Source organism: Calliphora vicina, chromosome 4 (assembly GCF_958450345.1).
Source record: "Calliphora vicina chromosome 4, idCalVici1.1, whole genome shotgun sequence".
In the NCBI taxonomy this organism is placed as follows: Eukaryota; Metazoa; Arthropoda; class Insecta; order Diptera; family Calliphoridae; genus Calliphora; species Calliphora vicina.
The window spans coordinates 111,207,282-111,231,961 of record NC_088783.1 but is presented as its reverse complement, the minus strand read 5'-3'; the positions used below and the strand labels follow the sequence as shown (position 1 = coordinate 111,231,961).

The window sequence follows — 24,680 nt, the reverse complement described above, 5'->3', positions numbered from 1 at the left end:
TTAAGCGGTTACTCGCCTAAAATTTAATAATTTTGAGAAAACTTCTTTAGTAATGCAATTTAAAATAAATTTAAAGACATTTGGGTTAAGTAACGAATAATTTTCAAAGTGGTTACTTTTTTGCAATACTGATTTTAAGTGAAATATTTTATAACCAATAAATTAATTATACATTTTTATTGCAATTGCAATAATTTTTCTAATCGAATAACGATTACTTAGTCGAATTTTAAGCGGTTACTCGCCTTAAATTTTATAATTTTTGAGAAAACTTCTTAAGTAATGCAATATAAAATAAATTTAATGACGTTTGGCATTATAAAAAATTATTTTCAAAGTGGTTACTTTTTTGCAATACTGATTTTAAGTGAAATATTTTATAACCAATAAGTTAATTATACATTTTTATTGCAATTGCAATAATTTTTTAATCGAATAACGATTACTTAGACGAATTTTAAGCGGTTACTCGCCTAAAATTTAATAATTTTGAGAAAACTTCTTAAGTAATGTAATATAAAACCAATTTAAAGACATTTGGGACAAGTAACGAATAATTTTCAAAGTGGTTACTTTTTTGCAATACTGATTTTAAGTGAAATATTTTATAACCAATAAATTAATTATACATTTTTATTGCAATTGCAATAATTTTTCTAATCGAATAACGATTACTTAGACGAATTTTAAGCGGTTACTCGCCTTAAGTTTTATAATTTTGAGAAAACTTCTTAAGTAATGTAATATAAAGCAAATTTAAAGACATTTGGGATAAGTAACGAATAATTTTCAAAGTGGTTACTTTTTTGCAATACTTATTTTAAGTGAAATATTTTATAACCAATAAATTAATTATACATTTTTATTGCAACTGCAATATTTTTTTTAATCGAATAACGATTACTTAGTCAAATTTTAAGCGGTTACTCGCCTTAAATTTTATAATTTTGAAAAAACTTCTTAAGTAATGTAATTTAAAATAAATTTAAAGACGTTTGTGACAAGTAACGAATAATTTTCAAAGTGGTTACTTTTTTCTAATTTTGATTTTAAGTGAAAAATTGTATAACCAATCAGTTTCTTATAAATTTTTAGAGAAATGTAGATAAATTTTTTAATCGAATAACGGTTACTTAACCGATTTTTAAGCGGTTACTCGCCTTAAATTTAATAATTTTGGGAAAACTTCCTAAGCAATGCAATTTAAAATTGATTTAGACAAGTTTTAGTCAAGTAACGACTAATTGTAAAGTGGTTACATTTAAGCAGTTTTGTTTTTTAGAGAAACTGTATTAAGAATTACGATTTTGGGTGTGAAATTTTAAACGGTTACTTTATATTTTTTAGACTTCAACTCACCTTATCTATAGCAATGGCCGCTAAACTCGCCACACCCAATGTATTGAACATCAGCGAACCAATAATCGTGCCCAAACCCATATCCGAGTGTGTTATCAAGGTACTAATGGTATTCGTAAAAAACTCGGGCATAGAAGTGGCGGTGGCCATAAATGTGGCAGCCGCCACATCTTTGGATAAATTCAAATCCTCACAAATACACTCGACGGTAGGTAAAAAGTAATCGTTGCAAATAATGGCCAATAGTATGAAAAAGTAGACGGCAGCAAAGACGTGCAAAACAACCCAACCCTGGCGTAATTGATCCACTGGAAATTGAAAAGAAATTAAAATTATTATCAATTGATAAATAACAAATTTAATAGAAAACATACGTAAATTATTAAAACAATTATTTATAATAGAACTGCACAAAATCTTATCTAAAATCTTAAATATTGACAGGTTTTTATATTGAAAATAAAAAAAAAAATAAAAATTATATAGAAAGCGCGGAAGCACTTGACTTCGGTTGACTCCAAGTTAACCACACGGGGAGATATGTTATCATCGGATGATTATTTATTTATACATATTGAAATTGCCATTTTTACATTATGAACAATGGCAGAACAACATGGCGGCTTTAGGGATAAACAAAAACTTACATTTGAGTGTCTTCAAATCAGTCACGTTTAATTTAAAAGTGCTCATAGATTATACGGGTAAAACACAAAGAAAATTCAAGTTCATGGTGATTATTTGTTAAAATATCAAGAGATCATTGCTGGTGATAAATTCAAAGTTCATATTTTTTAAATAGTTAAGATTATTAAAGTCAATACTTTATAGACAGGAAGTCTTTAATTGTACAGTTTTGCTTTTTGAAAATGGTTACTTTTGATAAATTTTCAATTTAAGTAAAATATTGTTTAAACTTTTGTTTAAAATTTTAAGTAATTTTACCTAAGGAACGAGTTATTTTCAAAGTGGTTACTTAGTTTTCTTAAATTTTTTTAAGTATTACCGTTATATGTTTTAGTTCAAATACCTATTACTAATAACAAAAACAAACGGTTACTCGTCTAAAATTTTATAATTTCTAGAAATTAACCCATGTAATGTAATTTGCACTAGATTTAAAGCAATTTCATATAAGTAACGAATAATTTTCAAAGTGGTTACTTTTGCTTAATTTTGTCTTTAAGTAAAAAATTTCATAAGCAATAGCTTTCTTAAATTTTTTAAAGTCAATTCATTATAAATTTTAGTCCAAATACCGATTACTAAGCACAAATGTTAACGGTTACTCGTCTAAAATTTTATAATTTCAAGAAATTGACATATGTAATATAATTTGCACTAAATTTAAAGATATTTTACATAAGTAACGAGTATTTTTCAAAGTGGTTACTTTTGCTTAATTTTGTCTTTAAGTAAAAAATTTCATAAGCAATAGCTTTCTTAAATTTTTTAAAGTCAATTCATTATAAATTTTATTTCAAATACCGATTACTAATAACAAAAACAAACGGTTACTCGTCTAAAATTTTATAATTTCTTGAAATGAATGCATGTAATGTAATATAGAGTTAATTTAAAACAATTTGATGTAAGTAACGAGTAATCTTCAAAGTGGTTACTTTTCGTTAAATTTGATGTTCAGTGAAAAATTTCATAGAAAATAGTTTTCTTAATATTTTTTAAGTAAGTTCGCTATAAATTTTATTTCAAATACCGATTACCAAGTACAAATTTAAACGGTTACTCGTCTAAAAATTGTTAATTTCTTGAAATGAATGCATGTAATGTAATATAGAGTTAATTTAAAGCAATTCTATGTATGTAACGAGTCATCTTCAAAGTGGTTACTTTTGGCTGTTATTGAGTATAAGAGGAAATTTTCTTTAAAATTACATTTCCCATAAATTTATAACAATTTTGGCAAAGAAAAATTATCAACAATATTGGTTACTTTATGAAATGCAAGCGGTTACTCGCTTCAAATTTTATAATTTCTTAAAAAAAGTTTAAGTAATATAAATAAAAGTTAATTTACAGCATTTCTACATATGTAACGAATAATTAACAAAGTGGTTACTTTTAGCTAATTTTGATTTTATGTGAAAAATTTCTGAGGTAATCGATTTATAAATAAATAAAATGTATTTTCAAAATAATTTTTTACTGAAATACCGATTACTTAAAGCTAATTTTAATGGTTACTCGCATAAAAATTCATAATTTCTTGAAATTTGTTTATGAAATGTAAATAAGAGTTAATTTAGACAGGTTATACATATGTAACGATTAATTCATAAAGTGGTTACTTTTGGCCAATTTTGAAGTTTACTAAAAAATTTCATACTAAACACTATTTGAAGCAAATCGTTATGATAATTGTTCAAAATACAGATTACTTAATAAAATTATAAGCAATTACTCCCTTAAAATAGTTAAATTTCTACAAAATAACAAAGAAAAGTTTATGTTTAGTAATTCTAATTAATTAATTAATAGTTTCCAAATTGTTTTATCAAAACAAATTTCTACTACTCAATATTTTTCTTTTGAATTTTTAATGGATTTTGTTAAAATATTGAGTAGTTACTTATATGTTTTATTAATAATAAATAAGTAAAACTTTTCATGGATTTTAAGTCGTAAAAATGGCCGTAAACAAATTTATTAACTTTTAAAATATTGTTTAATTGAAAAACCTTGTTAAGCAATAATGTTAAATTTTGAGTTATTCTTCAAATTTAATTAAATTCACTTATTTATACTCGTGTAAATAATGGACTTGTTGCTAGTATGGCCATACTTTATCAATATAATGTTAAATAATTTATAATTAATATAAATTATAGTAAATATTTGCTTGTGAAATAAAATTTATTTTATAGCCTTCAACTTGAAATTTTATTGCCAAGTGATTACTCGCTTGAAGTCTTGGAAAAACTAGCATGTGTTGCTAAATGTTTTTTTATTTATGAATTTACAATTATAAACATGATATTTTTATAACGAATAGCATATTTGTTTAGTTTTCAAAATGGTACTTTTTTTTATTTCAATACAAATTCCTGAAAAATTTGGTCAAAATAAGGCTTTATTGTGGAATTTCAAAGTGGTTACTCGCTTAAAATTTGAGAAAAATTAAAAAATTTCAAGAAATTGTCATTGCTTACGAAATTCTTAATAGAATGGCATAATTTTTCAAAAGTAACGATTAGTTTTCAAAATGGTTACTTTTCTTTATTTGCAATAAAATCTGGGAAAAAGAGCTAAATTCATAATTAGATTTTAATTTCAATACAAATTCCTGAAAAATTGGGTGGAATTTCAAAGTGGTTACTCGCTTAAAATTTGAGAAAAATTAAATATTTTCAAAAAATTATGATTGTTTATGAAATTCTAAACAGAATAGCATAATTTTTCAAAAGTAACGATTAGTTTACAAAATGGTTACTTTTCTTTATTTGCAATAAAATCTGGGAAAAATAGCTAAATTCATAATTAAATTTTTATTTCAATACAAATTCCTGAAAAATTTGGTCAAAATAAGGCTTTATTGTGGAATTTTAAAGTGGTTACTCGTTTAAAATTTTAACAAAACTCAAAATTTTCGAGAAATTTTGAATTTTTAGATAGTTTTAAATAGAAAAGCATAATTTTTCAAAAGTAACGATTAGTTTTCAAAATGGTTACTTTTCTTTATTTGCAATAAAATCTGGTAAAAAGTGCTAAATTCATAATTAGATTTTAATTTCAATACAAATTCCTGAAAAATTGGGCCAAAATAAGGCTTTATTGTGGAATTTTAAAGTGGTTACTCGCTTAAAATTTGAGAAAAATTAAATATATTCAAAAAATTATGATTGCTTGCGAAATTCTAAACTGAATAGCATAATTTTTCAAAAGTAACGATTAGTTTTCAAAATGGTTACTTTTCTTTATTTGCAATAAAATCTGCGAAAAATAGCTAAATTCATAATTAGATTTCAATTTCAATACAAGTTCCTGAAAAATTGGGTCAAAATAAGGCTTTATTGTGGAATTTCAAAGTGGTTACTCGTTTAAAATTTGAGAAAAATTAAAAATTTTCAAGAAATTATGACTGCTTAGGAAATTCTAAACAGAATAACATAATTTTTCAAAAGTAACGATTAGTTTTCAAAATGGTTACTTTTCTTTATTTGCAATAAAATCTGGAAAAAATAGCTAAATTCATTATTAAATTTTTATTTCAATACAAATTCCTGAAAAATTTTGTCAAAATAAGGCTTTATTGTGGAATTTCAAAGTGGTTACTCGCTTAAAATTTGAGAAAAATTAAAAAATTTCAAGAAATTATGATTGCGTACGAAATTCTAAACAGAATAGCATAATTTTTCAAAAGTAACGATTAGTTTTCAAAATGGTTACTTTTCTTTATTTGCAGTAAAATCTTGAAAAAAATGCTGAATTCATAATTAGATTTTATTTTCAATACAAATTCCTGAAAAATTGGGTCAAAATAAGGCTTTATTGTGGTATTTCGAAGTGGTTACTCGCTTAAAATTTGCGAAAAATTAAAAACTCTTGAAAGATTAAGGATTTATTGGAAATTTTAAGCAGTTTAGCATAATTTTTAAAAAGTAACGATTAGTTTACAAAATGGTTACTTTTCTTTATTTGCAAGAAATTCCAGGAAAAATAGCTGAATTCGTTAATAGAATTTAAATTCCATAATTGCTGTATAAAAATTTGAGCCAAATTACGCTTTATTGTATGAAATTACAGCGGTTACTCGTTTAAAATTGCTTCAAAATTTAAAATTATTTCCAAATTTTTAAATATCTTGTGAATAGTATCCATATTTCAAAGACAAAAGCATCTGATTTCTTAGTTTTTAATACAATTTTTTTTTTAACTTATGAACAATTTAATTATTTTTTTAATTTTAGGTTTTACTTACATGTGAAATACTCTGGAAATTCATCGAGCGGCGAATCTTCTGTTTCATTGGGACACGATTCGCGTGGCACTCCCCTTAACAGCAAAAAATCATCGAAATTTTCTAATAAGCTGCGAAAATTACTCGTAACATTTTCTTCTGAAAATACATGGGGGAACAAGGGAAAACAATTAATTAATAACATGCATTAACTAGACATGTGCCATAATTCTGTGAATATAAATGAAAAACAAAATCCCTACACTTAAAAAAATCACCACCTAAAGTGCTTTTTTGCAGCACCTAAAGCACGAATAAAACATTTATCAAAAATATTGATATTTTTTATATAGAAACATGATTGATTAAATTAAATTAATTAATTGCTAGACCCTTAGAAAGTAAAATACTTAAATGAATAAACAAATTAAATAACAATCGATTAAATAAAATGTAAAGGCCCCCTACAGTAAACTGTTTATTGTCATTCATTTAGAGACAGTAGGGCCTATCACAGTCGTTTATAGCTTCTCATTTATCATTTATTTCCCAAACACTTATTTATTACTGTTTAAATTTAACAATTAAAATGAAAATTTATTAAAAATATTTATCATTTCTCAAAGTTTTGTTCATTTTTAAAACAACAGTCATTTTATTACTATAGCCAGTTTAATTAAACGTCATTTTCAAATAAATAAACTTCAGTTTAAGTTGTTTATTGTTTACATTTGTATCTTAAAGTTTTTTGTTTTGTTTTTTTTTTTTTTTAAGGGAAAATTGATATTGTTAAAAAATTTAGTTAAACAAGGTCCTATAAATTCTTTCATTAGAAAATTAATTATTGACACATTGTTTCATTTGAAAAAATAAATATCAAATTCAAAACACAACTATAGAGTTTTTTATGATTTTTATAATGAAAAGATTAAATAAACTTGAAGTTACAATTGTTGTATACAATTATAACAGTTAATAAGAAATAATAAAAATAATTTTAGTCATACGACTAAAAATATTTAAGTGATAATATCAAAAATAACAATAATTATCTAGCAAGTGGTTACTTTTAAAAGTACGCAATTGTTTAATAGAACACAATCGCTATTAAAAGTAACAGGAATCAACTTGAAAAAAAAAATATACCTAAGTTCCCTATAAAACACCATAGATTTTGGTTAAGTAACCATTACATTTCCAAATGGTTACTTTTTTTTAATTATTAAAAATTCTTAGAAAAAAGTTTGAATTTCCATTTCAAATAAAAATTATAAACATATTTCACAAAAATTTAGATAATATATTCCTCATTTCTTAGAAATACTATCGGGTACTCGTTTAAAAAGTAATCAAAATTTATTTTTTTAATAAAATTTTTATTATTCTATGATAAATAAGGTAAATGGAATGGTTTTTGAAAAAGTAACGATTAATTTGCAAAATGGTTACTTTTCTTAAATATTTAAAAAATAATAGAAAAAACACTCAATTTCAAATTAAAAACACAAATTGTACCAAAATATGCAAAAATCTGGTCAAAATAAGCTAGAATTCTAGAAAATACAAGCGGGTACCCGTTCAAAAATTTATCAAAATTACAAAATTATAACTTTTCTAAATAGATTTCTTAATTACAAACAAAATTAGGTAATTTGTAAAAAGTAACGATTAATTTCAAATATGGTTACTTTTCTTTAATAATGAGCAAACGTCCAAAAAAGTTACCAATTAATTAATTTTCAAATTGAAACCTTAAAGTGAATCAGAATATGCAATGTTTTTCTAAAAATATGCTTAAATTCTGGCAAATACAAGCGGGTACTCGTTTAAAAAGTTAACAAAATTTAATTTTGTTATAGAATTTTTATTAATTTATGATAAATAAACTTAATGGAATGATTTTTGGAAAAGTAACGATTAATTTGCAAAATGGTTACTTTTCTTAAATATTTGAAAAATTATAGAAAAAATACGCATTTTCAAATAAAAAGCTTAAATTATACCTAAATATGCAAAAATATAGTCAAAATAAGCTATAATTCTAGTAAATACAAGGGTACCCGTTCAAAAAATGCTCGAAATTTCAGAATGATAACATTTCTAAATGTATTTCTTAACTACAAACAAAATTACATTGATTTTGAAAAAGTAACGATTCATTTTAAAAATGGTTACTTTTCTTAAATGTTTGAAAAATCATAGAAAAAACATTCAATTTCAAATAAAAAGCTCAAAATGTACCAAAATATGCAAAAATATAGTCAAAATAAGCTATAATTCTAGTAAATACAAGCGGGTACCCGTTCAAAAATGCTCGAAATTTTAAAATGATGACATATCTAAATATGTTTCTTAACTACAAACAAAATTACATTGATTTTGAAAAAGTAACGATTAATTTAAAAAGTGGTTACTTTTCTTAAATATTTAAAAAATCAAAGAAAAAACATTCAATTTCAAATAAAAAGCTCAAAATGTACCAAGATATGCAAAAATATAGTCAAAATAAGCTATAATTCTAGTAAATACAAGCGGGTACCCGTTCAAAAATTTATCAAAATTACAAAATAATAACATTTCGAAATATATTTCTTAACTGCAAACAAAATTACATTGATTTTGAAAAAGTAACGATTCATTTCAAAAATGGTTACTTTTCTTTAAAAATTAGAAAATGTTGTAAAAAATTTATAATTTTTTCTACAAATGCAATTTCAACTAATATTAACAACAAATCCAATTAAAATAAGCATTAATTCCTAGGAATATAAGCGGTTACTCGTTTAAAAATTACCAAAAAATTTAATTTGATAAGAAATTTCTATATAACATTCATTTACAAACAAAATGATATGGTTTTTAAAAATGTAACGATTACTTTTCAAAATGGTTACTTTCCCTTAATAATGGAAAAACACTGTAAAAATGTACGAATTAGTTCTTAGAATTATATAGCATACAAATTTAAGCGGTTACTCGTTTAAATTTTATAATAAATTTTCATAAGAATAGTTTATGAAATGTTTATTTCTGTTTTATAAAATAAAAAATATTGCGGTTACTCATACTAATGATGCAAATGTAGTTTTATCATTATCAAAAACCACATCATGGTTGCTTTATTTAGTTTATGGAAATTCCTTATTGATTCATTAATTAAAATTGTCAAACGATTTCTTTCATATTTTTAATATAAAATCACTTTAATGTAATTAATTGTAATCTAAGCATTTAATGCTATGAAATGATTAATTTATTAATATACATACATTAGTTTTATTGCTAATACAAAACTAATACGCAAATAAATTATTGTTTGTGCGTACGTCATTATGCTTTTGATTTTTTTTATGAAAAAAAAACGGTTACTTATCATAAGCATTAACATAATTTGGTTAATAATAGTTGGCGTCAAATGTTCACACATATCAAAAAGGTGTTCTCAGTAATGTTTAATTAATTAGGAGGAGGTTAGTTTTGCTAAAAGTAATCATGACCACCCATGACTAGTTACTGAATATAATTTATTAATATAAGAAACTAATTAAAACTAAACTAAATTTCTTTCGAAAACTGCATTATATGAAGTGGTTACTTTTGTGCATTTGACAAAATAATCATTTTTGACATGTTAATTCATCTTTATTATGTAAATTTGTTTCAAATTATATTAAATTTAAAATGGTTACTTTTTTAAACAACCGGTTACTTTTGTATACTTAAAAGATTTTACGAAATAAGCTCAGTTTTAATGGTTATTTTGATTTCCTAAGCAAATTTCTTCCAAAAACTTCATTATATAGAGTGGTTACTTTTGTATTAAGAATGGTTACTTTTTTGTAATTATAGAAAAAAACTAATTTTTCATGTTAATTCAGCTTTATTGATTAAATTTGTCTCAAATTGTACTAAATTTAAAACGGTTACTTTTTAAAATACTCGGTTACTTTTATGAAAAACCGGTTACTTTTTTATAATTCTTAAAATTTTATTAAAAAGTTTATAAATTTAAGTTTGTTATAGTTTTAAAATGCAAAATAAAGAATTTTTTAACAAAAAGTAGTAATTAAGTAGTGGTTACTCGTTAAAAATAACCGGTTACTTTCTTGAAATTGTAAAATTTTCTTAAAAAATATATAATAGTGGTATTTAGTTTTATTTTCTTAGTTATTTCTTTCAAATTTCATATTATTTTTAATGGTTACTTTTACAAAAAAGTGGTTACTTTTGTAAAATTCTTAAAATTTTAATTAAAAGTTCCCAAATTTAAGGTTGTTATAGTTTTAAAATGCAAAAAAAAGATTTTTTTAACAAAAAAGTAGCAAATAATGAGTGATTACTCGTTAAAAATAACCGGTTACTTTTGTGAAATTCTAAAATTTGTTTAAAAAATATATAATTGTGGTATATAATTTTCTAAGTGATTATATTGAAATTACGCATTTTATAGTATGGTTACTTTGATTAAAAAACCGGTTACTTTTTTCATAATTCTTAAAATGTAAAAAAAAGTTTAGAAATTTAAGGTTGTTATAGTTTAGAAATGTAAATTAAGAAATTCTTTAACAAAATATAGCAATTAAGTAGTGGTTACTCGATAAAAATAACCGGTTACTTTTGTGAAATTCTAAAATTTTCTTAAAAAATATATAATTGTAATATATATTTTAATTTGATTGAAATTACATATTATTTGTTGTGGTTACTTTTATAAAAAAACCGGTTACTTCTGTAAAATTCTTAAAATTTTAATAAAAAGATGAACATTTTTCCATTATTGATGTTTAAACATGTCAATTAAAGAATTTTTTAACAAAAAGTAGCAATTCAGGAGTGGTTACTCGTTAATGATAACCGGTTACTTTTGTTAAATTCTAAAATTTTCCTAAATAATATGTAATTGTGGTATATAATTCGATTTTCTAAGCGAATTTATTGAATTTACTTATTATTTGTTATGGTTACTTTTATTAAAAAACCGGTTACTTTCTTATAATTCTAAAAATATTAACAAAAATATGACAAATTTAAGTTTATTAATGTTTGAAAATGTCTATAAAGAAAAATTTTAACCAAAAATGTGCATTTAAGAAGTGGTTACTCGTTTAAAATAATCGGTTACTTTTTTGAAATTGTAAAATTTTCTTAAAAAATATATAATTGTGGTATATAATTTAATTTTCTAAGCGAATTTATTGAATTTACTTATTATTTGTTATGGTTACTTTCATTAAAAAACCGGTTACTTTTAGAAATTTTAGGTTGTTATAGTTTAAAAATGTAAATTAAGAAATTCTTTAACATAATATAGCAATTAAGTAGTGGTTACTCGATAAAAATAACCGGTTACTTTTGTGAAATTCTAAAATTTTCATAAAAATAATATAATTGTGATATATATTTTAATTTTGTAAGTGATTTTATGGAAATTTTATACTATAAAATATGGTTACTTTCATTAAAAAACCGGTTACTTTTTTATAATTCTTAAAATATTAACAAAAATATGACAAATTAAAGTTTATTAATGTTTGAAAATGTCAATAAAGAAAAATTTTAACCAAACATGTTCATTTAAGAAGTGGTTACTTGTTAAAAATAACCGGTTACTTTTGTGAAATTCTAAAATTTTCTTAAAAAATACAAATTTGTGATATAAATTTAAATTTTATAAGTGATTTTATGGAAATTACGTATTTTATAGTATGGTTACTTTCATTAAAAAATCGGTTACTTTTTGATACTTCTTAAAATATTAAAAATATGACAAATTTAAGTTTATTAGTGTTTGAAAATGTCAATAAAGAAAAATTTTAACCAAAAATGTGCATTTAAAAAGTGGTTACTTGTTAAAAATAACCGGTTACTTTTTTGAAATTGTAAAATTTTCTTGAAAAATATATAATTGTGGTATATAATTTAATTTTCGAAGTGATTTTATGGAAATTACGTATTTTATAGTATGGTTACATTCATTAAAAAACTGGTTACTTTTTTATAATTCTTAAAATATTAACAAAAATATGACAAATTTAAGTTTATTAATGTTTGAAAATGTCAATAAAGAAAAATTTTAACCAAAAATGTGCATTTAAGAAGTGGTTACTTGTTAAAAATAACCGGTTACTTTTTTGACATTGTAAAATTTTCTTAAAAAATATATAATTGTGATATATATTTTAATTTTATAAGTGATTTTATGGAAATTACGTATTTTATAGTATGGTTACTTTTATTACAAACCGGTTACTTTTTTATAATTCTTAAAATATTAACTAAAATATAAAAATTTTAGGTATATTATTGTTTGGAAATGTCAATGAAGGTTATTTTTAACCAAAAATGTGCATTTAAGAAGTGGTTACTTGTTAAAAATAACCGGTTACTTTTTTGAAATTGTAAAAGTTTCATAAAAATAATATAATTGTGATATATATTTTAATTTTCGAAGTGATTTTATGGAAATTACGTATTTTATAGTATGGTTACTTTTATTACAAACCGGTTACTTTTTTATAATTCTTAAAATATTAACTAAAATATAAAAATTTTAGGTATATTATTGTTTGGAAATGTCAATGAAGGTTATTTTTAACCAAAAATATGCATTTAAGAAATGGTTACTTGTTAAAAGTAACCGGTTACTTTTGTGAAATTGTCTGATTATGGTAAATAACATATAATTATGGTATATAATTCGATTTTCAGAGTTATTTTGTTCAAACTATGTATTATTTATAATGGTTACTTTCATAAAATAACGGTTACTTTTTTATAATTCTCAAAATATTAACAAAAATATGACAAATTTAAGTTTATAATTGTTTGGAAATGTCAATGAAGGTTATTTTTAACCAAAAATATGCATTAAGAAATGGTTACTTGTTAAAAGTAACCGGTTACTTTTGTGAAATTGTCTGATTATGGTAAATAATATATAATTGAAGTATATAATTCGAGTTTCAGAGTGATTTTGTGCAAACTAAATATTATTTTGTATGGTTACTTTTTTGAAAAAACCGGTTACTTTAAAAAAAATCTTAAAATTTGAATAAATTCTTAAAATTTAATGATTATTAAAGTTTAGAAACAACAATTAAGGATTTTCTGAGAGATTTTATTCAAACTGAGTATTATTTTATATGGTTACTTTTATGAAAAAACCGGTTACTTTAAAAAAATTCTTAAAATTTGAATAAATTCTTAAAATTTTATGATTATTAAAGTTTAGAAACAATAATTAAGGATTTTCTGAGAGATTTTATTCAAACTAAATATTATTTTGTATGGTTACTTTAATGAAAAAACCGGTTACTTTAAAAAAAATTCTTAAAATTTGAATAAATTCTTAAAATTTTATGATTATTAAAGTTTAGAAACAACAATTAAGGATTTTTTTTAACAAAAATTATAAATTTAAAAATGGTTACTTAAGAGGAAAATTGGTTACTTTTAAAAAAAATATAAAATTTTAACAAAAAAAAAATTATTTTTTCTTTGTTATGTTTAGCTTGGTTACTGGTTACTTTTTTATTATTTCAAAATTTTTAATTTTTTTTTTCAGAAAATTCCTATTGGGATCTTTTTTTGGCTTGTCTAGTCATAAACACATGGCATTAGTTACACATTTGTTAAAATAATTTGTTAATTGTCAATTTGTTTTTGTTTGTAAATCTGACATTGACATACACAGTATCTTACATTCATAAACACATTCTCTCTCACACAAAGAAAACCGTTTTGTTTATTTAATCAACAGAAAAAAAGGTAAATAATACTACGTCATAAATTAATAAACTGAAATAAAAAAAAATAAAAAATATTATAATAAAAAACCTCATAAAATCACCCTCATTATTCAATGAGCTGTATATGGAGGATTTAGCAAAGCAGAGCGGAATGAGAGGGGAAGAACAGAACAGAGTAAAGTACTAAAGTACTTTTACAGTACGAAAATGAAATTTGTCATACGTATGTATGTACATGGTACAATTATGGTAATGGAATGTTTTTGTTTGATAATTTTTTTTTTCTATATTGTTTACTTTGGATTTTTGTTGAAAAAAAATAATTTACAATATTTTAATACTGTCTGAGCCTGTCTATATCTATTGAACACAAAATATTATTCTGTTGAAGTGTTTCAAATACACATACATCCTCGTAACACTCAATTTTTAAAACAAAAAGTACTTGAGCTTTTATTTTGTGTTAAAGCAGAATTATGGTATTAGCAGTATCAACGAACGAGTCATTGGTTTGGGAAATGTGCCCATGCGCACGTGATAACTTACGAGATTTTACATTGTAATTGTTGTAAAACTATTTAATTTTTTTTAAAAATTCTATATAAGTTGTTAGTATTTAAAAACCGGTTACTTGTTTGTTGCTGTTGTTTATAGTCGTTGTCTAAAATTTTATCAAAAGCTTTCAACACTTTGAAAATATAATATTGAATGAGTTTGTTGAGTAGCACTTGAAAATGTTTAAATGTTTACTTACAATAATAACCGGTTACTTAAAGTGTATGTTATATAATACAATAATATAGGTAATTTATAGTATTTTGAGGCAAAATTAGAGTTCAAAAGTACGAATAATGGAAAAATAGTGTTTTAAAATAAATGGTTACTTTTAAGTAACCGTTCCTTACTTTAACAAAAATGCAGAATTTCATAGTAGTTTACATTAATTAAGTCTAAATGAGTTTTTTTTAATATAAAAATCTTAAAAAATAAATGGTTACTTTTTTTAAAATTCGGTTACTTTTAGAAAATTTTCAAAATTTCAAAAAAAATTTAGTAATTTTTTAATGCTTAAGAGTTTTAATTAATTTTATGTTAAAAACACCTATTTAAAAAGCGGTTACTTTATAGAAAAAACATGGTTACTTTAGGCAACTATGACTATTTTTTACAGAATTTTTTATATTTTACTATTTTTATCACCCTGAAATCGAAATTAAATGATTTTATAACCTATAAATCATTAAAATATATGGTTACTTTACAAAACAGAAGCGGTTACTTTTGTTATTTTGCCCAAATCTCTAACAAAATTTTTATATTTTCTTTTTTTGGTTCAAAAATATGCCAAAAATAAATATTTTACAAAAAATAAATTTTTAACATACATAATTACTTTTTAAAGTAACCGGTTACTTTTGTTACATTTTTATTATTTTTTAAAAAAAAATTATATTTTCCTTTTTAAAAGACTTAAACATGAAAAATACATTTTTTAGCAGAAAATAGATTTTTAAAAAATATGGTTACTTTTTAAAATAACCGGTTACTTTTGGTACATTTTTTAGTATTTTAAAAAAAATTCTATATTTTTCATTTTCAAAGCCTTAGACATGCAAAATACTTTATTTTACAAATAAAAGCTATTTAATAAATATGGTTACTTTTTCAAATAACCGGTTACTTTTGTAAAGTTTTATGATTTAAAACAAAATTTTTGTATTTTCTAGCTTTTAAGCATTTACATATACAGTTTTATACAATTTTAAATAAAATAAAGCCAACAAATTAATGGTTACTTTTTAAAAGTCACGGTTACTTTTGTTAGGTTTATAGGTTTTTCACAAAATATTTATGTTTTCCTTCAACCAAAAGTAAATATAATAGAATTAAGTGAGTTTTGTTAAAAAATTATGCTGAAAACTAAGTGGTTACTTTTTAAAATAATCGGTTACTTTTGTAAAGTTTTAAGATTTAATCTAATATTTTTATATTTTCTAAATTTTAAGGATTCAAATATTTAATTCGCACAAATTATTATGAAATAAAGCCAACAAATTAATGGTTACTTTTTAAAAGACACGGTTACTTTTGCTAGATTCATCGATTTTTCACAAAATACCCGGTTACTTTTGTTTATTTAAAGGGATTTTAATAAAATAATGTTATTTTTGTAATATATTAAATCTAATAATGACTGTTTATAGAAACAATTTAGTTGAATTAATTGTTTTGTATATGGTTACTCTTTAAAGTAATGATTACTTTTTGAATTTTTTTTTTTATTTTTATAATAGTTTTGATTATTTTCCTTTATTCAAGTCTTTAGCATTTAAAATAAGTATGTTTTTTGATGATAAGTGTTTAACAAATATGGTTACTTTTAAAATTAACCGGTTACTTTTGTTTTTTTTTTTGATATTTTACAAAATTTTGTTTATTTTTGTATTAGTTAAATCTTAGGAATTGCTTTTTTTGTGAAGATTTATAAAAATTGTACTGTTTTGATATGGTTACTTTTTTAATGAAACGGTTACTTTTTCAAAATTTGTTGATTTTGGCAAATTAAATTTAGTTTTCTTTACTTAATGCTTATAGTCTTCAAAATTAAGCGATTTTTTTGGAAAAAATAATTTGAAATGTGTGGTTACTTTTAAAAATAACCGGTTACTTTTGTTTATTTTCTTGATATTTTAAAAAATTTTGTTATTTTAGTATTAGTTAAAGCTTAGAAATTGTTTTTATGGTTACTTTTTCAATGAAAGGGTTACTTTTTAAAAATTATTTGATTTTGCAAAATTTATTACATTATTCTTAAGCTAATGCTTAGTCTACAACATTAAGTGATTTTTTTTGGAAAAAAATATTTGAAACTTATGGTTACTTTTAAAAATAACCGATTACTTTTGATTATTTCTTTGATATTTCTCAAAATTTTGTTTGTTTTTTTATTTGTTTAGGCTTAGCAATTGTTTTTTTCTGGAAGATTTATGTAAATTAAGTTGTTTTGATATGGTTACTTTTTAAAATAGCGGTTACTTTTTGAAAAATTTCTTGGATTTTATAATTTTTTTTCCAATTTTGCTCTATTAAAGGCTTAAGCTTTTCAAATAAGTAATTTTTTAGATGATAATTGTTAAAAAAATATGGTTACTTTTAAAAATACCCGGTTACCTTTTTTTATTTTTTAGATTTTTAACTACATTTTATTATTTTTGTATTAGTTGAAGCTTAGAATAGCTTTTTTCGGGAAAATTTATGAAAATTAAATAGTTTTGATATGGTTACTTTTTATTAATGAAACGGTTACTTTTTCAAAATTTGTTTATTTTGGCATTCATTTTTTCATTTTTCTTAACTAAATGCTTATAGTCTTCAAAATTAAGCGATTTATTTTGTAAAAAAATTGCTTGAAACTTATGGTTACTTTTAAAAATAACCGGTTAATTTTGTTTACTTCCTTGATTTTTTAGCAAAATTTTATTATTTTTGTATTACATTAAGCTTAAGAATTGATTTTTTAGGAAAATATGTGTTAAAAACATATGGTTACTTTTAAAGGTACCCGGTTACTTTTGTTTATTTGCTGAATTTTTAGCAAAATTTAATTATTTTTGTATTAGTTAAAGCTTAGCAATTGCTTTCTTAGGGAAAATTTATGAAATTTAAGTTGTTTTGATATGGTTACTTTTTAAAATAGCGGTTACTTTTTGAAAAATTTCTTAGATTTTATAATTTTTTCCAATTTTGCTATATTAAATGCTTTAGCATTTAAAATAAGTAAGTTTTTTGATAATAAGAGTTAAAAAAAATATGGTTACTTTTAAAAATAACCGGTTACTTTTGTTTATTTCCAGGATTTTTAACAAAATTTTGTTATTTTTGCAGTAGTTAAAGCTTAGCAATTGTTTTTTTCTGGAAAATTTATGTAAATTAAGTAGTTTTGATATGGTTACTTTTTTAAATGAAACGGTTACTTTTTCAAAATTACTTAATTTTTGCGAATTTAGAAGCTTAGCCTTTAAAAGGAATGTGTTCTTATTAAATTAATCTGTATTCCTAAGGAATTATGAAGAAAATATTGTCTAAAAAGAAGTGGTTACTTATGTGAAAAGTGGTTACTTAAGAACTATTTTGTTTTGAAGGCTATTTAAATTATGATTTATTTAGTTAAACATGTTATTAACCAATTTATAGTCTTCAATATTAAGCGATTTATTTTGTAAAAATGTTGCTTGAAACTTATGGTTACTTTTAAAAATAACCGGTTACTTTTGTTTATTTTCTTGATATTTTAAAATTTTTTGTTATTTTTGTATTTCATTAAGCTTAAGAATTGATTTTTTAGGAAAATATGTGTTAAAAACATATGGTTACTTTTAAAGGTACCCGGTTACTTTTGTTTATTTGCTGAATTTTTAGCAAAATTTAATTATTTTTGTATTAATTAAAGCTTAGCAATTGCTTTTTTCTGGAAAATTTATGTAAATTAAGTTGTTTTGATATGGTTACTTTTTAAAATAGTGGTTACTTTTTATAAAATTTCTTGCATTTTATCATATTTTTCCAATTTTGCTCTATTAAAGGCTTAAGCTTATCAAATAAGTAAGTTTTTTGATAATAAGAGTTAAAAAAATATGGTTACTTTTAAAAATAACCGGTTACTTTTGTTTATTTCCAGGATTTTTAACAAAATTTTGTTATTTTTGCAGTAGTTAAAGCTTAGCAATTGCTTTTTTCTGAAAAATTTATGTAAATTAAGTAGTTTTGATATGGTTACTTTTTCAAAATTTTTTGATTTTGGCGAATCATTAATGGTTTCTTATTAAATTAATCTGTATTCCTATGGAATTATGAAGAAAATATTGTAAAAAGAAGTGGTTACTTAAGAACTATTTTGTTTTGAAGGCTATTTAAATTATGATTTATTTAGTTAAACATTTTATTAACCAATTTATAGGTTCTTATGTTTATTTATATAAAATTTTATATTTTTTTAATAATATTTACAGTGTATCAATAATGAAACTGCATTTTATTTATTTATTTATTTATACTGATTTGTAATTGTTAAAATGTCATTGATTTTTTTATGTATTTCTGATGTCATTAACATTAAATAATAATGTATTTTTATTAATTTGTTTTTGTTTATAGAAACGTCATTTTTATTTGAACAACTGCCAATTTATGCGTGTAAAAATTATAACGGTTTTTTATAGTGTAAATAATCAAAAAATAACTGTTTGTTTACACAGTAAGAGAGAGAGAGAGAGCAAAGTGATAAGAGAAACTGTTTTAGACATTAATAAATAGTTTAGATTGTAAGGTTTCATTTGTTATACATTTAATTAAATTATTTCATTATTGCAATTAAAAAATTATTGTTTTTCCAAGTAATTTCCAAGTAAATGTGTATTTACTTTCAAATTTCGTCTTTATATTTATCAAAGGAATTGTTTTGCTATTAAATTTAATTCAATTTTAAATGTTACATTCTTTATTAGAACTACGCAGGTATCTTTATAAATAAATATTTGAAAAATGCCTTTACGTTTCATATTTATTTAAGGAATTTATGATAAGTTTGAAATGACAACAGTTGGTTTAATTACTCTCTCGTCTAATAAACATTAAAAATAAACAATTCAACGAATTAAAAATGTTTCTAAAAAAAAAACGTAAAGTATTAAAAAGTGTTCACTAATAACAAGGTATTATAAAGTTAATTACCCTAAAGTAAAGACAAATTTGAAAATAATTTAACAAACTAATTAATAATAAAAATTGACATTTAAATAGATCGTTTACATTTAACGGGCTAAATAAAAAATGGAAAATACTTTTGATAAGATTTTGGTTTGTAAATAGTTCCCGGGAATAGGTTAGTTTTATTTGCTTAAAACGTAATTTAATCTATAGAGAGAAAATTGCTTTATTTTTTTGTTTGCGAAATTTTTATCTGGAAATCAGTTTGCCCCGAAATTGTAAAAAAATTATCGTAAATTTAGCGTCATTTAAATGTCAATCACGTCGTAATTTACTTTATTTCAGTTTTTATAATACAGATAAGATTTTTTCTCTAAAATAATAAAACAATTCTACTATATTTTCACTGTTTTCGAAATTACTCATAGACAAAATTTTTGGAAGCAGCTGTTTTAGCTTATTTTGATAAAAGAACAAAAATACTTTATGGCAAAGCGTGTCAAAAGATAAAATATTGTTTTATTTTTAAGGAATTTTTTTTAGATATAAATACTATTTTTAATCTTAATGCTTTAAAAATGTTTAATATTATTTTTTTTTATTCAAATCCTCTAGTTTGTGCAAATTTCTTTGACTGTTAGAAAAGAAAAAAACAGATATATTATATATCAAAAGAAAGCTAATTGTGTCTGCTTTTCGAAAATATATTAACATTATTAATATTTCAGTTTTACAAGAATTTTGTAGCAAAAAAACAAAAAACTCAAAATTTTAAAAGTAGCTCAAATTTGCGCCAATTTATTTTATATAAAATTAACAAAAAATAAACTTATTTTATAAAAAAAGAAAGAAAGGCAATTCGAGCAACATTTTAATGATATAAAAAAACAATAAATTTATATATTTTTATTAAAAAAAAATTTTAAAAAAAAAAAAAAAATTTTAAATAAAATTTTTTGTACTGGCCTGTGTCCAGTTTGCGTTAAAATTTTTTATCTTACACTATAGAAAAGGTGTTGATATTTTATATCACCAGAAACCAAATTCTGTCTAATTTTCAGAAATCTATTCTTTACTTTAATATTCAAATACAACTCAAAACCATCAAGGATCAATTGAAAACCAAAAATAAAAAAAAAATAAAAAGTTTGCTCTACTTTGCGCAAATTTATTTAATATGTTATAACGGAAAACATAAATAATTTTTATATCAAATGAAAGGCAATTTAAGCTGCTTTTCAATGATATATAAATATGTAAGATATTTTAATATTTTTAATTTTAAGGCTGAGTTTTTTACAAAAAGGTAAATGAAAAAAAGTTTTTTTTTTTTGTACAGGCCTGTGTCAAGTTTGAATAAATTTTGTTGACTGTCAGTAAAGAAAATATAGACATATTTTATATCAAAAGAAAGGTAATTGTGTTTACATTTTGGAAAGCTATACAATATTTTTTAATTTAAATATATTTCAAAGTTATAAAAGATTTTTGTAAAAAAGAAAAAACCAAAAATTTAAAAAAAATATTTCAAATTAGAGCATATTTATCTCACAAGCAAGAATGAAAAGCTAAACTTATTGTATAACAAAAGAAATCTAATTCTATCTAGTTTTTAATAATATATAAATAATAAACATATTTCAATAAATTTAATTTTTTTTTAAAAAAATATTTCAAAAATTAAAAATAATTTTTTTTTTGTTCAGGCTTGCGTTAAGTTTGAGTAAAGTTTTTGTATTCAACAAATAAGTTAAGATATTTATATTTTATATCAAAAGAAAGGAAATTATGTCTACTTTTCATAACTATATCAATTATGTCAACATTTATATATTTCAAAAGAATTATAAAAGAATATTAAAAAATAAATGCCTAAAAATTACATTATTTTAAAATATTTTTAAAGCTATTTTTATTCAATCACAATGTTTAAAATAATGAACCGATCTGTACAAAATTTGCTATATATATACAAAAACACATATGCTTTTATAATACAGCTCAAAGAAGATTCATATTTAACCACAAGCTAAGCCACCGGGTGTCTAAAATGACAGTCAAATTTCACAAATGTTATAATTTTTTTTGTAAATTTTTTGCTACAAAAATTTTGTACCATTAAACTGATCTGAACAAAATTTGTTATATTAATAAAGCAATATTAATTAAAGAAAAGTCAAATTTAAGTACTTTTTTTTGAAATACTACTTTTTGCAATCACAAATTGCAGCATAGTTTTTTAATACCAATAAAAATTTATTATATTTGCTTAATTTATACATTTTTAAAAAATCTACTACTTTTTTTCAAATACTACCTTTTAAAAATTTAGTATTAAATTTAATTTCCATCACAATTTTGAACCTAGTTTTCTAATATTAATTAAAATGTATACATATTTACTCATTTTGAAGACTTTTGAAAAATCTACTACTTTTTTCAAAAGCTACTTTTTACAAATTTAGTAGTAAATTTAATTTCCATCACAATTTTGAACATATTTTTTTAATACCACTAAAAATTTAATATATTTACTTAATTTATAAATTTTTGAAAAATCTACTACTTTTTTTAAAAACTACCTTTTTGCAAATTTAGTAGTAAATTTAATTTTAATCACAAATTTCAGCTAAGTTTTTTAATTACAATTTAAATTCATTCTTATTTACTTTTTTTTAAATCTTTTGAAAAATCTACTACTTTTTTCAAATACTCACTTTTAAAAATTTAGTATTAAATTTAATTTTAATCACAAATTTCAACATATTTTTATAAAATCATTTTAAATTCTATCATATCTACTTATTTTTAATACTTTTTTAAAAATCTACTACTTTTTTCAAAAACTACTTTTTGCAAATTTAGTAGTAAATTTAATTTTAATCACAAATTTCAATTAAGTTTTTTAATGACAATTTAAATTCATTTATATTTACTCAATTTTAAACACTTTTGGAAAATCTACTACTTTTTCAAATACTACCTTTTACAAATTTAGTAGTAAATTTAATTTTAATCACAAATTCCAATTAAGTTTTTTAATAACAATTTAAATTCATTCATATTTATGCAATTTTTAACACTTTTGAAAAATCTACTACTTTTTCAAAAACTACCTTTTACAAAATTTAGTAGTAAATTTAATTTTAATCACAAATTCAAACATAGTTTTTTAAAACCATTAAAAATCTATTATATTTTCTTAATTTGTAAATTTTTGAAATAATTTACTACTTTTTTAAAAACTACCTTTTACAAAATTAGTAGTAAATTTAATTTCCATCACAATTTTGAGCATAGTTTTTTAATACCAATTAAAATTTACTTATATTTTCACATTTTAAACTGTTTTGAAAAATCTACTACCTTTTTTCAAAAGCTACTTTTTGCATATTTAGTAGTAAATTTAATTTTAATCATAATAATTTACTACTTTTTTAAAAACTACCTTTTACAAAATTAGTAGTAAATTTAATTTCCATCACAATTTTGAGCATAGTTTTTTAATACCAATTAAAATTTACTTATATTTTCACATTTTAAACTGTTTTGAAAAATCTACTACCTTTTTTCAAAAGCTACTTTTTGCAAATTTAGTAGCAAATTTAATTTTAATCACAAATTTCAAAATATTTTTTTAAAATAATTTTAGATTCTATCATATCTACATATTTTTAATACTTTTTAAAAATCTACTACTTTTTTCAAAAACTACTTTTTGCAAATTTAGTAGTAAATTTAATTTTAATCACAAATTTCAATTAAGTTTATTAATAACAATTTAAATTCATTCATATTTATTAAATTTTTAACACTTTTGAAAAATCTACTACTTTTTTCAAATACTACCTTTTACAAATTTAGTAGTAAATTTAATTTTAATCACAAATTCAAACATAGTTTTTTAAAACCATTAAAAATCTATTATATTTTCTTAATTTGTAAATTTTTGAAATAATTTACTACTTTTTTAAAAACTACCTTTTACAAAATTAGTAGTAAATTTAATTTCCATCACAATTTTGAGCATAGTTTTTTAATACAAATTCAAAATTTACTTAGATTTTCACATTTTAAACTGTTTTGAAAAATCTACTACCTTTTTTCAAAAACTACTTTTTGCAAAATTTAGTAGTAAATTTAATTTAAATCACAAATTTCAACAGATTTTTTTAAAATAATTTTAAATTATATCATATCTACTTATTTTTAATACTTTTTAAAAATCTACTACTTTTTTCAAAAACTACTTTTTGCAAATTTAGTAGTAAAATTAATTTTAATCACAAATTCCAATTAAGTTTTTTAATAACAATTTTAATTCATTTATATTTACTCAATTTTAAACACTTTTGGAAAAATCTACTACTTTTTTCAAATACTACCTTTTCCATTTTTAAGAGAAAATGTAATTTCAAACACAAAGTTCAACATATTTTCATAATATTAATTTAAAATGATTCATATTTACTGTATTTAGAGAAATTTAGACAAATATACTACTTTTTTTAAAAATACTACTTTTTACAAATTTTGTTGCAAATTTCATTTCAACCACAAATTTCAATAGTTTTTTAATTTCAATTAAATTATATTCAAGTTTCATATAGGCCTATTTATAGAGTAACTAAGGCGGAACTAATTTTTAAGTACTTTTTTAATACATTTCTCTTTTAATAAAATTATTTTAGTTATTATTACCTCGATACCAGTAAATTCTCCATTCCATTTTCTTTAGTTTTAAACAAAATCAGGCTTTTAAAACCAACAAGTTCCCAGAATTAAGTAATATATTAAAACTTGAACTTTCTAAAACACTTTTACACTCTTTCAACAATATTTAACAATTATTTTTTTAATTAATTAGTTAATAAATTTACATTTTTAATGCTATTTAACAACAATTGATTTCCCGTTCAATAACAGAAAAATTCATAAAATGACACTTG

General features: G+C 21.5%; 1 protein-coding gene across 2 annotated transcripts in view; it reads right to left on the bottom strand.

Moving 5' to 3' along the window:
* Window positions 1-24,680, bottom strand: part of LOC135958056 (sodium/potassium/calcium exchanger 4) — a 48,222-nt gene that overhangs the window by 5,171 nt on the left and 18,371 nt on the right. Inside the window, exons 1-3 of one of the 2 annotated variants that reach the window (XM_065508921.1) lie at window positions 24,433-24,565; window positions 6,299-6,436; window positions 1,360-1,667 (exon numbers count right to left, since the gene is read on the bottom strand). In XM_065508921.1, the coding sequence (XP_065364993.1) occupies window positions 1,360-1,667; window positions 6,299-6,436; window positions 24,433-24,460 (474 nt within the window). In that variant the 5' untranslated portion in view covers window positions 24,461-24,565. Of the gene's footprint in view, window positions 1-1,359; window positions 1,668-6,298; window positions 6,437-24,432; window positions 24,566-24,680 lie in introns of those variants that run through there. The other variant, XM_065508920.1, reaches the window with a different exon arrangement.